The sequence below is a fragment of the Nannobrachium achirus genome, assembly GCF_963921795.1.
Source record: "Nannobrachium achirus genome assembly, chromosome: 9".
Lineage (NCBI taxonomy): Eukaryota > Metazoa > Chordata > Actinopteri > Myctophiformes > Myctophidae > Nannobrachium > Nannobrachium achirus.
Genome location: NC_137818.1, coordinates 56,865,449 through 56,878,161, shown reverse-complemented (window position 1 = coordinate 56,878,161; position 12,713 = coordinate 56,865,449). Strand labels below are relative to the sequence as shown.

General features: G+C 46.3%; 1 protein-coding gene across 3 annotated transcripts in view; it reads left to right on the top strand.

Annotated features, from left to right (window-relative positions):
• Positions 1-1,326: 1,326 nt before the first annotated feature.
• The window catches only part of baz2a (bromodomain adjacent to zinc finger domain, 2A), a 33,478-nt gene continuing 22,091 nt past the window's right edge, over positions 1,327-12,713 (top strand). For 2 of the 3 annotated variants that reach the window (XM_080734207.1, XM_080734206.1), the window contains exons 1-9: positions 1,327-1,447; positions 3,924-4,053; positions 5,306-6,205; positions 7,417-9,897; positions 10,142-10,411; positions 10,878-11,303; positions 11,559-11,619; positions 12,240-12,348; positions 12,488-12,589. In XM_080734207.1, the coding sequence (XP_080590333.1) occupies positions 3,924-4,053; positions 5,306-6,205; positions 7,417-9,897; positions 10,142-10,411; positions 10,878-11,303; positions 11,559-11,619; positions 12,240-12,348; positions 12,488-12,589 (4,479 nt within the window). In that variant the 5' untranslated portion in view covers positions 1,327-1,447. The remainder of the gene's footprint in view (positions 1,448-3,923; positions 4,054-5,305; positions 6,206-7,416; positions 9,898-10,141; positions 10,412-10,877; positions 11,304-11,558; positions 11,620-12,239; positions 12,349-12,487; positions 12,590-12,713) is intronic. The other variant, XM_080734208.1, reaches the window with a different exon arrangement.

Below are 12,713 nucleotides of genomic sequence, written 5' to 3'. Positions count from 1 at the left end.
TATACTATGCCCCCTACTTTTTTTCTCTAGGGCCTACAGTCTCTCAAACGTTTACATGTCAAGAACCCCCAAATTGACACTTATTAGCCCGCGGACACCAATTTGAAAAGATATGCCCATAAGAGAAGATTTTTCCCAAACATTTCAATTTCAAAGACCCTACATGCATTAGGCTACGAACCCCCATTTAATGGCATTTCTATCTCTGAGACCCCAATTTATGTTGTAAAATCAATGTTAATTTAACTCAGAGTGTACAAATTGAACATTTGGTTCCATTTATAAAATCTCTGAGTTACATACCCATTCTGTCCAGTTGGTTCCTAACTATCTTTTAGCTGGGGACCCCTGGAACTCCCTCAAGGACCCCTGGGGGTCCCTGGACCCCACTTTGAGAATCAATGGTCTACTCTACACCAACTATCTTCACCAAAAATAGCCAATCCCCAGTCAAATAATATAGCATCAAAATCAGTTTAACCACTAACCCTATAAATGTACATTGACTATTTGAAAATAGATGATCTACAAGTTCACAATGCAACAAGCTACAGCAGATAACATGAGAGCTGTTACATTTATTTGGCTTTGAATACATAATACTATTTAAACAGTATTTGTGTTGAATTCTCAGTTGTTGCCAAATGTGAGATAGTCAGCCACAGCCTTTTGGAGATTATTGTCCAAAAGTGACCGCCCCAAAGAATTTGTTTTGCCTACTTGATTATTTTTGAACAGTTTTACTTTTACTCCACTGCAGAGGCAAATGTTGTAATTTACTCCACTACAATTATTTGGAAACTTTAATAGTTACTTTACATAAAATTATATTATAAAACATACATGTAGCATTTACTATGCTATACATTGACTATTTGAAAATAGCTGATCTACAAGTGTTGCGATGCATGTATGTTTGAAAATAGCAGAGCTTGTAGATCTGCTATTTTGAAACATTTTGTAGGCCTACTTTTACTTTTGGCACTTTAAGTACATTTTGATGACAACACTTTCATACTTTTACTCAAGTACATTTTGAATTCCGGACTTTTACTTGTAACAGAGTATTTTTTCAATCCAGTATTGAAAAAATCGAATACTTTTTCCATCACTGCTTATAAATCACTGAACATTTTAAAAAGAAAGTGTACAATAATTGTCCATACACACTTTTATGATGAAAGTCAAATATGCACCATAGAGCGGATGTGTGTGTGTTGACGCTTGTTGTGTAACTTGACGCTGCTCTGTCTCTGGTGTTCTGTGTGATGATCATCATCATGGTTGTACTGGACGGAGGAGCACGCACCAGCCATGTTTGCTAATTTAAAACCCAAAGGTTAGAGAATAGTTGTTTACTATTCATCGCCGTGCCATCTGCGGTCACAAAGCGGCTCTGTCGGAGGTCTAAAGCCAACCGCGTCCTTGGAATCCGAGATCCGAAAAGGTTAGAGGGGTTTTTTAATTCCGATTCCAGCCAAACTTTGGAGTGGAGTGTGTGATAGTAGTAGATGGAGGAGGAGGAGGATGCTCTAGTCTGCACCCCGTAAACAACAATGTAACTTCATCTGGGCTGTTAGGCTAGCTCGCTGAACAAAAGGCGTGTTGATGACGACTGCGACTTAATTAGACTTCGCAATTAAGAGATCCTAATCTATGTTAGTAATCAAGTCATTACCCCCCAACATTTCCAACCACATCTGGTGTGTGAGTGAGTGAGTCTCAGTTTCAAACAAGCGTGGTTGGTGGTTCCTCTGTCTGTACCTGCAACCTGGGGTTCTCTATTAGCTAGCTCTGTTAGCCACCACACAGCTAACTGATGGGAACTGGGTCTGTTGGCTAGCTCTGTTAGCCACACACAGCTAACTGATGGGAACTGTTACTTAAAGCTAAATGCTACTATGCTGGCTTTTAGCCCTCCTGGTTGTCTCTTCTATCTAGCAGCATCAGTCCAGGGCTAACATCTGATAGCCAGGTTTGTGTGCGTGCGTTATCATCATTCATGTTTGTTGATTGGAGCTAAATAACCTTGGAGACAACGCCTGTTGTTTCGATGTTTTGATAACGATCCCGTCCCCTAATATATAAACAAGCAGTGTGTGAACCGGTGATGGGGGGGGATCGAACCATGTTCGCTTTCAGCTGCTAGTAGAAAAAGAGTTAAACAGTTTGTTAAGACTAGTGTGTGAATTGTTAATAGTCTGGATGAGAGAAAGCCGAGAGAAGAGCCGAAAGGCAGCGGAGCACAGCTAAACCCCTCGCGTCACACACACAGAGGCTTCCCCGCGGTACCTGCGGAAAGCCTGGTTCCTATTCACCCCTCGGAGCTCATATCCGGTCTAGAGCCCGCCCACCGTATCCGGCTTTGATGTCCATCGCGCGCGCCGTCTCCAATCCATATTGGGATATCCGCTCTTGACCGGACGTGCAAAGTTTCCGAGTGAATCGTTCCCGGTGTTTCTTTTAATGGCAGAGAGAAGCGGAGCATGCACGCTTGCTAATGTTAGCTTTTTTTTTACGTTAACTAGAAGAACAAGAAGGCCTTTATTTGGGGTTTCTGTGAAAATGAAAATGAAACAGAAATGGCTTAGCCGGGTGTCTAACCCTTTTAATTAGGTGCGTAATAAAAACAAAATGAAACTACCGTTGTTTTAAATGGTTCTATGGCGTTGTATAACGTTTTTCTTTTAATTGTCAAGTAAGTGCTTTGGTACATTTTTCCTCTTCTTGGCTGTGTGGGCCTGTCTGTCTGCTCGTTTTCGTTTTGAGAGAGAGAGACTCAACGTTAAAAATAAAACAAAAAGCTTTAATTTATTTACACTCATCCTCGCCACACAAGAACTACAGATCTACAAGCTGGGAACGGCCGTCCTCAGATCTGTAGTTGTTGTGCGGCGAGCGACTGCGTCGTCGTACTAACGGAGTAATAAACGCTGCTTCTTTGCTTAATGATGAGTGTGTGTGTGTGTATCATTGTCCATTATGCAGAGGCCCCGGTGCATCTGCTGTCTGTTCTGTTGGCCCAGACAGTTGCGACATTTTGACGGTGTATTTGTTGGGGATGATGCTGTTATTATGATAAGCAGCCATTATTTTTTTGCCAAAGCCATACATGCACTACTAGTACACACGAGATATAGCTTGTGTTGTTGGAAGGAGGAGGGAGGAAACTGTGCTTATTATGTAACATAAAAAATAAAACTTTTAGGAAATGCAGTGTTCTATAAATAACTTAGTTTATAGACCGCCTGCAGGTCCCAAGACATTTCTTAAAATTGTCATTATTTGCAAGCTTTTAAAAAAAAAGTATTGTATATATTTATATAATTATGCAAGTCTTGAATTCAGTCTCACAGGCCTTCAAAACAAGGTTCTTCACTGAATCTGTGATATCCACCAACCAGGTCACACAGACTTGTATTCAATTCTTCATTTTACATCTAAGTCTTCAGTCTTAAAATGTCTTTGATTTAGCTTGATTAATCAGGCAGTCAACCTTTAAGACCATAATAAAAAGTCAGGTAATAAATAGTATACCACAGAGAAAAGCCTTATTATCGGTTGGTGGTTTATTTAAATAGTTTTTTGTTGTTTATTTGTTTTGTCTTGTTGGTCTATTATTAGTGTAGTTTTTACTGTTTAAAGCATTCACCTTTCACACGGAAGGAAGGTTGTGGGTTCAAACCCTGCCTCGGGTCGACGTCGGCAAGGGCATGCGATCGCAACGGGTTCCTCCTAGCGCCAAACCAAATGGGTTCAGATCAGATCTGAAGCCTGTCCTGGACGGGAGTCTCTGTATGTACAGATGACGATGTCTTTTATTTGTTTGAATAACAGAGTATCTTAATTATGTGTTATATTAAGCTCAATAATTTGTGCCATGGATAATTAAATGTTTATGCTATTTGTTGTTGGTGTCGCAGATGGAGGCGAATAACCATTTCAACTATGGTGGCCATGCCTCGGCGTCGGCGAACTCAGGACTGAAACTGACCTCAGGGGATTCTCTCTATACTAACGGGTCCTCCATGAGTTTCCCACAGCAAGGGAAAAGTGAGTATCACGGTCATTCAGCTGATAATTAATTAATGCACTGAAAGTGGGGGATTAGTTCACCTTCTCTTGCTTTAGATGTGGTTGGCATATATTGTTGAATGGAGAATTAAGAAAAAAAATATAAGTTAATTAAGTTTCTTAAGTTTCTTCCATACCGACATTTGTTTACTGTACATACTGTAGATGTGGACCAGCTCAGTGGCCTTGTGGTTGGAGTGCCCGCCCTGAGACTGGGAGGTCGGGGTTTGATTCCCAGCCGGGTCAGATCCCCATCTCTCTCCACATCTCTCTCCAGACTATCAATAAAGTAAAACATATTTACTTTTAGAAAGGGCACCCGATGTCTCCCCGCTTGGAACTCTGCGTCAAGGGTCTGGGTGGGGGTTATTATACATTGAAGTGTTAATCCTGAAGATCCTCTCTTTTGGCGGATTTGGTGCCACCTGTTGTAATTAGTGGACACATCAAGAGTGTTTCCCAGGACACATCAGAGTTAGTTCAGAAATGAACCGCTACACCCCCCAAACATACCAGAATCAGGGGTGAGATGCCGTGGGCTCGGTTGGGCTCGGTGAGCCCAGACTTATTTAGCTGCACGCAAGCGTGCCTCACATGCACGCACATGAATCATCACGTCACGAATTTACAGGGGCACCACTTCTAAAATTCATATCACACCACTGACCAGAATGGGCAAAATCGTAGTGCCTTTAATGTTTTATATATTTGCCATGCATATATTTGAAAGAAATAAGCTCAAGAATAGCTCATGGCAGCGTCTTATCTGGTGGCTCTTTTCTTCTTCATTACATTAAGGATGGAAAGAGGAGATGTCACAGCCTGTGACAAATGGAGATGGAGCACATACGCAGCTTCTGTTGATCTGCCAATCACCTTTCAGCACGGCTGCTCCAGTTAAATTGTGCATGTGCTATATCCCCATCTTTCACAGGACATGATGATTGTGAGATGCCCTCCTCCTAACCTCCTATTCAACTGTGTGATCTTTCTGCATACATCAATTATTTTTGCTTGCGTGAAATTTGCATATTTGCTGGGAAACGCAGACCCTGCCCTCACCAGTGGAACTAGTGGAGGCACGTTAACGGAAAGCAATTATGTTGAATGCCTATTGCTGCAAAAAATGCCTGCAAGAAATGGTATCATGTTATTTGTTAATATATCTTTTATAATCTAACACATGACTGTATATCTACATGGCTCGACTAATGGCTTTTCTCTACGACAGATATGAACGGCGAAATGAATGTGAATGGCGTCACTACTGTACTCGGGTCCGGTGTGCCGGGTCCCCACCCGCCAACGGCTCCTTACCCTCACATGAGCAACCACCACCAGAGCAGCATGGGCTACGACTACCTTTGGGGAGGACAGCCTCAGTATAGCCCAGCCATGGGTCCCTCTCCTGGGCACGGCATGCACCCCAAGCAGGCTGCCCCGGGGATGATGCAGCCTCAGTCACAGCACCACTACCAGGGTCACGGACAGTACCAACTAAACGGGGGCATGGGCAGCTCCCACCAGTCCTCCGTGGCAGGCCCCCCGAGCATGTCGTTGACTTCAGGCCAGTACTGGAACAGGAGTAACCCCAGCCCCCAGCAGATGGGCTACACTTCCCACGGCATGTACGGGGCCTACCAGAGCCAAGTGCACCCTGGGATCGCGACCTCACAGCACCACCAGCAGCAGTCCCTACAGCCGGCCCCACACCAACAGTCCCAGCAGCACATGCACTCCCACCACCACCCACATCATCACCACCAGCAACACCAGCAACCTCAGCATTATGGCATGATGCCCAACGGGATGCCCTACTACCAGCACCAGGCCCAGCAGCACCCTCCTCTACCGTCTCCCCAGCCGCAGCCACCACCCCAGCCCCAGCCTCAGTCCCAGGGCCAGGGGCAGATGATGCCCCCGGCCTCCCAGAACTTCACGCCGCCTCGCGGGAGCCCGCAGCACCACGGTCTGGGCCGAGGGGGTACCGGCAGCCCTTTGCCCATGGGGATGTCATCGGTATCCATGATGTCCCCGTCAGCGGTGCAGGAGAGTGGTTCACCGCAAGGCCACCCGAGCAGGGAGAGAAGCCCTCATGCTGGCAATGTGGGAATGTCTTCTGTCATGCAAGGTGAGAGCATTGCACACATGGAAGCACATTGTAGAATGTTTTGATTGATTGTAATTAGCTATCTTAAATCTTTTAAGCCTAGTTCAGAACAAAGTTGTGGAATGAGACGAAAGCCCGATTTATACTTCGTTGTATGACGGTGTCAATAGCCGATCGACAAGCTTCACAATGAGTCGCATCAGCAACACGCAAGCTTGTAGATCTGCTGTTTTCGGCACATAAATGAAGCATTAGAATGATGTGGGGAAAGAGCTCTTGTAATGTAATGTTTCTGGGTACGCAGTGATAATTAAGATTCATAATATGCTCAAAGATTCACATGTTACTTTCAGACTAATAGAGTGGCTTATCTTTTCTTAGTTGAGAAGTGGTTTGAGGACACGTCTTTGTGTTGAGTGGTTGTTTTCCACTATGACACACTAGATTCCCTGTTTCTTGTATTTCCTGATATAAATCATCTCAAACTGCCACACCAGTGGGGTGTGGTTCAGATCTACTACAGTCTTCCTCTTTGTCAAAAGTTAAAACGGCTTGTTTTTACTACTGATCATCGTGTTAAAATAGTTTTAACTTTTAACTAAGACCAGGCTTGTATTCCCTCAAAAGTTACATTCATGCTATCATGCTATCATAGTTCCCCATGTCTTTAAAACAAAAGGAAAGCTATGATATACAAGTCATGTTGTGTAACTACAGTACCAAACATCTTATTTGTACGGAACTTGGTGATTAATCATATCACAATGTATCCAATAAGTGTCCAAGTCATGAATCCCCGGGACTCCTCACTTCACTCCTATGACCTCAATTCCCTTTGATTTAAAATGAATGTATCTTTAGATATTTATCCAACATAGTGCCGCTGTCATTGTGGTCGCTTATTTTTAACAGATTTAGTTTGTACCAGGCATAGCCTGGTGTAGCAGCACCATGGTTTAACCACCAGGTTGTGCTGTTCCTGCTTTACTGGCCCACAACTTGGCTCAAGTGATCGGCTCAGATGGTCTGGTGTGATCTGTGTGTGCTAGCCTTGCACTTTTTACAGAAAATCAATTTCAGAACAAATAGAGATAAGTGGTGTTCGACTTCCTAACGTGAGACTATCAAATGCCTTGTTATATTGCAAACTAACTGAGATGCATTGCAAAAACTATCATGCTACTTTTTAAGCAACTGTTTAGTAATAATTGTTTATCTATTTTCTGTCTTAGGGCGTATGAGTGAAGCATACAAGGATGTGGATAACAGCTATAATGGAATGGAAAGGACGTCTGTTGCCCAGCGAATACCTAAAACTGACAATTACCAAGCTAATCCCCCCGTACCTCATATGGGGCCTACCAGTGACTATCGGCAGCATGCTGAACAGCCAACAGCCCCGCGCCCAGAAATGGCTTCACCGCTGAGGGAGCCATTGATGAGTCTACAAGCTCCCCATTCCATGTCTTCTCATCTCTCTCTGTCTGCGTCATCTGCAGCCCTTTCACCGTCTCCTCTTGTGAAGGCACCGACCCCTCCCCGGACTCCCACAGCTCCGGTGGTCTCCGCGCCTCCCATGTCTGCCCCAGGACCCCCAGCTGTTTCGTCCCCTACCGCCGTATCTACTCCACCACGGATCTCCACACCTCCCACTTTGTCATCCTCCCTCGCTGCTGCTCCTCCCAGACTTTCCTCGCCACCTCTAATGGTCCACGGCCTGAGGCCTCCCCCTGCAGCTCAGCTCTCCCCCGGTGGGTCCACGCATCTGCCCGTGGGATCCCCTTCCTCCAACATATCGGCGTCCCCTTCAAAGTTATCCACTCCTCCGCACCTGTTGGAGAACACATCCAGGCCACCTGCCATGTCTCCTCACCATTCGGTCAGCGTACCTTCTCCTCATCCCCCCGTAGCCTCTCCACCCCACACGGGGCTCACCGCCCCTTCTTACTCGGTCACTGCACCCATCTCCGCTCTTCAGCAGATGGTCCAAGGCTCCTCCAGGCCGCTTCCTCCTCTGATGTCTTCCCTCCCAGATGCGTCTGGCAGTGCGCGAGATCGGTCTGCGCCACCTCCGTCGTTAGTGTGCGAAACGTCAGTGACTGCAAGTTCCTCATCAGGTACCGTGGCGCCGTCGCTAATGTCGTCCTCCTGCAGACCACCGACCTCGGCACCACCTGGTCCTCGTTCTTCAGTTTCTCCGCTTCCCGTACCTACTCCTCTTTCAACGGGCAGTACACCTTTTGAAATGGTGACCCTGTCGCCTCAACCTCAGACAGCATGTACTCCTCCCCCATCAGTCTCTGTCCCTTCCGCCTGTCCCACGCCTGCGATGTCCTCGGCATCAGAGGTGAACACTCCCTCCCTTACCACCCTTCGAGGGCCTATGGTCTCATCTCTGTCTGCAACGCCACCTTTCACCACTCAAGCTCAGAGGACTGTGCCATTGCCTGCCCCCCCTGCCTTGGTGACAATGGCCCCTGAACCAGAGACCACCTCCCCAGCGGATAAATGCCCTGCCTCGTCCGATCCTTCCCCTTTAAGCACCGCTCCTCCTCAATCCCTAAAACGATGGTCTCCAGAGCCAGATCATCGTAGAACGACGGAACACAAAACTGCTGTGACTGCCGTCGGAGAGTCTGAGAAGCGTCTCCCTCAGCCTGAAGCGGGTACAGATAAGAGCTCACCAAACGTGGAAGCTACTGAGACTCCGACTCAGGAACCTGAAACGGACTCGCGGCATTCTTTTGCTAGTTCCCCAGGGAGTTCGCAGTCCGCAGAGGAGCCGGCAGCAACCGTCACTTATAACGACGACGAAGAGATGGATGACAAACTGTCGAATGCGGATGAGTCTCTGGAGCAGGACAGTTCAGAGGAGTCCAGTGGGGCAGAGGACTCCACAGTGGCACAAACTCTGCACACGGACTCCTCGCGGCTCCATAGCACCATGGCAGAAGATAATAGCATGACAGAAGAGGACTCCTTCGCTGACTTGTCACGTATTAACGACACGTCTGAGTTTGACGGCAAAGACTCGAGACTCGACACCACCTCTAAAACCCATGACGACTCTAGCGCGGTGGACACCACTCAGCCGGTTGACGACAGCTCATGCCCGGAAGACTCGTCTCGCTTTGAGAACGGTTCCCACATGGAAAATGACTCGGAAGTGGACGACAGCTCCAGCGTGGGAGAAGAAGACACCTCTCAACTCGATGGTGACGATGCGTCCCACACAGAAGCAGAGCCCTCTAGTGTGTGCGACCTCACTGCAGAAGAAGAGCCTTCTAATGTTTGTGACCTCACAGCAGAAGAGCCTTCAAAAGTGTGCAACCTAACTGCAAAAGAGCCTTCTAAAGTTTGTGACCTAACTGCTGAAGAGCCTTCCAAATTGTGTGACCTCACCGCAGAAGAAGGGCGTTCCAATGTGTGTGACCTCACTAGGAACAGCAGCTCCAGTGCAGAAGACTCCGTGGACGAGGACACGATGGACGAGACCCAGGAGGAGGACACGTCCCGGGCCGAGGACACGTCCCGGGCAGAGGACACGTCCCAGGCAGAAGAGACGATGGACAGCCGCCTAAGCGCCAGGGAGTCGTTGCTGGACTCTTCCATGAACAACACCTCTCGGATGGAGGAATCCCACCTCGACACGACGTCTCAGAGCGATGCGTCCGCTTCACACTCGGATGAGCCTCTGCAGCCATTTCACCGAGGTATGTATGCGTAATGGCTTTGACAATCCGGCCAAGTATTCATTAAGATATTTTCGAATATTCCATATTTCTCCTGGAGTAATGTAAAGTTGCATTTACTTAATTAGGTATTCCTCTATTATTCCTTGGCATTACTCTGATTCTAACATGGAAATACGATACTTCTGTCTGATTTTCTTTCCTGCCTCATTACACACATCTGCATATTGCAAACTGAATATCATTTTATGTGCTCTGTGAACAGGAACTGAAATGAAATGGGAGCCAAAAGGAGAGGATAAACCAGATTCAGCTGGACCTATCATCACCAGTAAGAACACTGCTAATGAGGAAGTGGCTCCCCCCACTTTGAAGATGAAAGATGACGGCAATGTAACCTCCAGTGTCCCTGCGGTAAGCCTCGGTGAGCACCAACCACCGTGTTTAGCCGACGCAGCCGTTTCGGACACTGGTAGGAAGGTGAAAACTCCAGGAAAACCCCGGAAACCCAGAACTCCAAAGGCCTCTACTCCAGGTATTCAATGTAGGCCTGTTAACAATTACTGCATAATCGCCTAAATCGCAATTATCTAATATAAGATAATTGCCATTATTCTTTGCATAATGGTTTCCATGTTGAAAAATACATATACATTTTCAAACATATGTAGCTGAAAAGCGCATCAGCTATTTCCACTATTTTGACAGTTTCTTGAACGTATAATATAATTAAATGTGTCAGTATTTCTTTGTATATTTACGTTATTTGACATATCTATCCTGTGCAATTTGTGTTTATGAACTAATATTAAGCCTAAAAACCAATCGGAAATTAAACACAATTAAATCGTTAATCACAATTATTTGTGACAATCATGACAGCCCTGCACCTGTCACATGCATCAAAATGACTTCATATCAAGGAGTGTTATGCAAAAAAAAATGCAAAAGAAATGTTAAGGCAAGCTTTATCTGAACGTTGCACGTTTCTTTTTGCCCAGTAACCTCCGAGAAGGCACCGCGAAAGCCCAGAGTCAGAACTCCAAAGGTGGCGAAGATAAAGAGTCCCGAGGAGGAAGAGAAAATGAAGGCGGAGGAGGGAGCCAAGCCGCCCAAAGGAGCCGGGAGAAAGAGGAAGAAGTCCCTGAAAGTGGAGGTCAAAGAAGCGGCCGGCGTCTGTGGGACGGCCGGGCCTCCTCCCTCCGAAGAGGACGACCCCATCAGAGCCATCATCGAGGCGGTCCTGGCTCGTGCTTCAGCTTCAGCATCCAGCACGGAGGTCGAGATCAAGCCCAAGAAACGCAGAAGGAGCAAGAAACAACAAGGCCAGGATGGAAACGAAGCAGAGATGCCTAAACTGGAGGTTGAAACCACAGCAGCCAACGACGTCGATAACGACCAAGATGCGGATGACAGCTCTACGACAGGTGATGTTTGTTTGCTTAACCCATTCAGAATTTTCACAACTTTTTCAAAAATAGCAGATCTACAAGCTCGCAGCGCGGCACTCAGTGCCGCGCTGTGAGCTTGTATATCTGCTATTTTTCACTGGTTAAAGCATTCAATAATTCTAGGCCTAAATTAGTTAATTTAGGTTGTCTTTTCATCTCAAAGTGGCATTGATGTGGTAAATAATGTAGCAAATACTGAAAGGCTTAAATTGCGGTTGTTTTGTGTTTCAGGTGAAGGCAACAAAAGGAGGGTTGCGACAGAGGAACAGGTCCAGTTCCCACTGCTTCATGGGTAATAATGATGCTTTTCATTTATTCAGTCCTGGTCTCATTAGAGTCTGCCTGCCTGTTTTCAGTTGCTGTGAATTAGCTGTACTGTATGTGTTTCAAAGTAATGCGTCTGGGTCAGCTTTAGGGGCTGCAGTGGGGATAGAGCTGTCTGGGGAGTAAGTAACCATGAGGTCCCTGGGTTTGATCCACGGCTTCTCCTGGCTTTTTTGCATCTTTGAGCAAGATACTGAAGCCTTAACCACTCCGAGTGCTCCTAGGTGGCTGCCCACTGCACTTATAGTTAAAATGGGTCAAATGCAGAGAATACATTTCCCCACAGGGATTCATATAAATATAAAGTAAAGAAATCCTCCCTGTTCTTTCTGGGGGGAACATTGGTAAAACAATTGCAGATCTACAAGGTCACAATGTGGCGTGTTGCTACTCATTGTGGGCTTGTAGATTGGCTATTTTCTCACAAAGAGATTTGGTACAGAGGGAGGGGAAAAGGAGTGGACCAAGTATCAAGTATAGCGCCCTGGGGGGGCAAGTACTATATACTGTAGGCTTTAAGTTGTTAACTCTTAACTGTAGGAGGATTACTGTGTTTCAGTGACTTATATCTGTGAACTCTCTCCATAGCTGGAGGAGAGAGATCCGTGTGAGGAAGATGGAGAACCGAATGAAGGGGGAGACCTGGTACTACACCCCCTGTGGCAGGAGGATGAAGCAGTTTCCAGAAATCATAAAGGTGAATTTTCAAAAACGGCACCACAAGAGTATGCTTCACTGATTGCCTTTGTGACAACGAGTAGCAGTTGTTTGTAAAAAAAAAAAAAAACATAACATTCTTCCCCTCTCTCCCATTTCCGCTACTCTTTTTTCCTCAGTATTTGAAGAGGCACCAGGATGGCATCGTCACCAGAGAACACTTCAGCTTCAGCCCTCGCATGGCCGTGGGGGACTATTACGAGGAGAGGGAGAGTCCTGAGGTAAGTTATGTAGACGTATGTTAGTCGGAATTGGTTCATCCGCCTCAGTTTGACCAGCTTGCTTCCCCATGTGTTGGGTTTGACCAACGGCGTTCATGACTACCCCTCATCCGTCTATGGCATG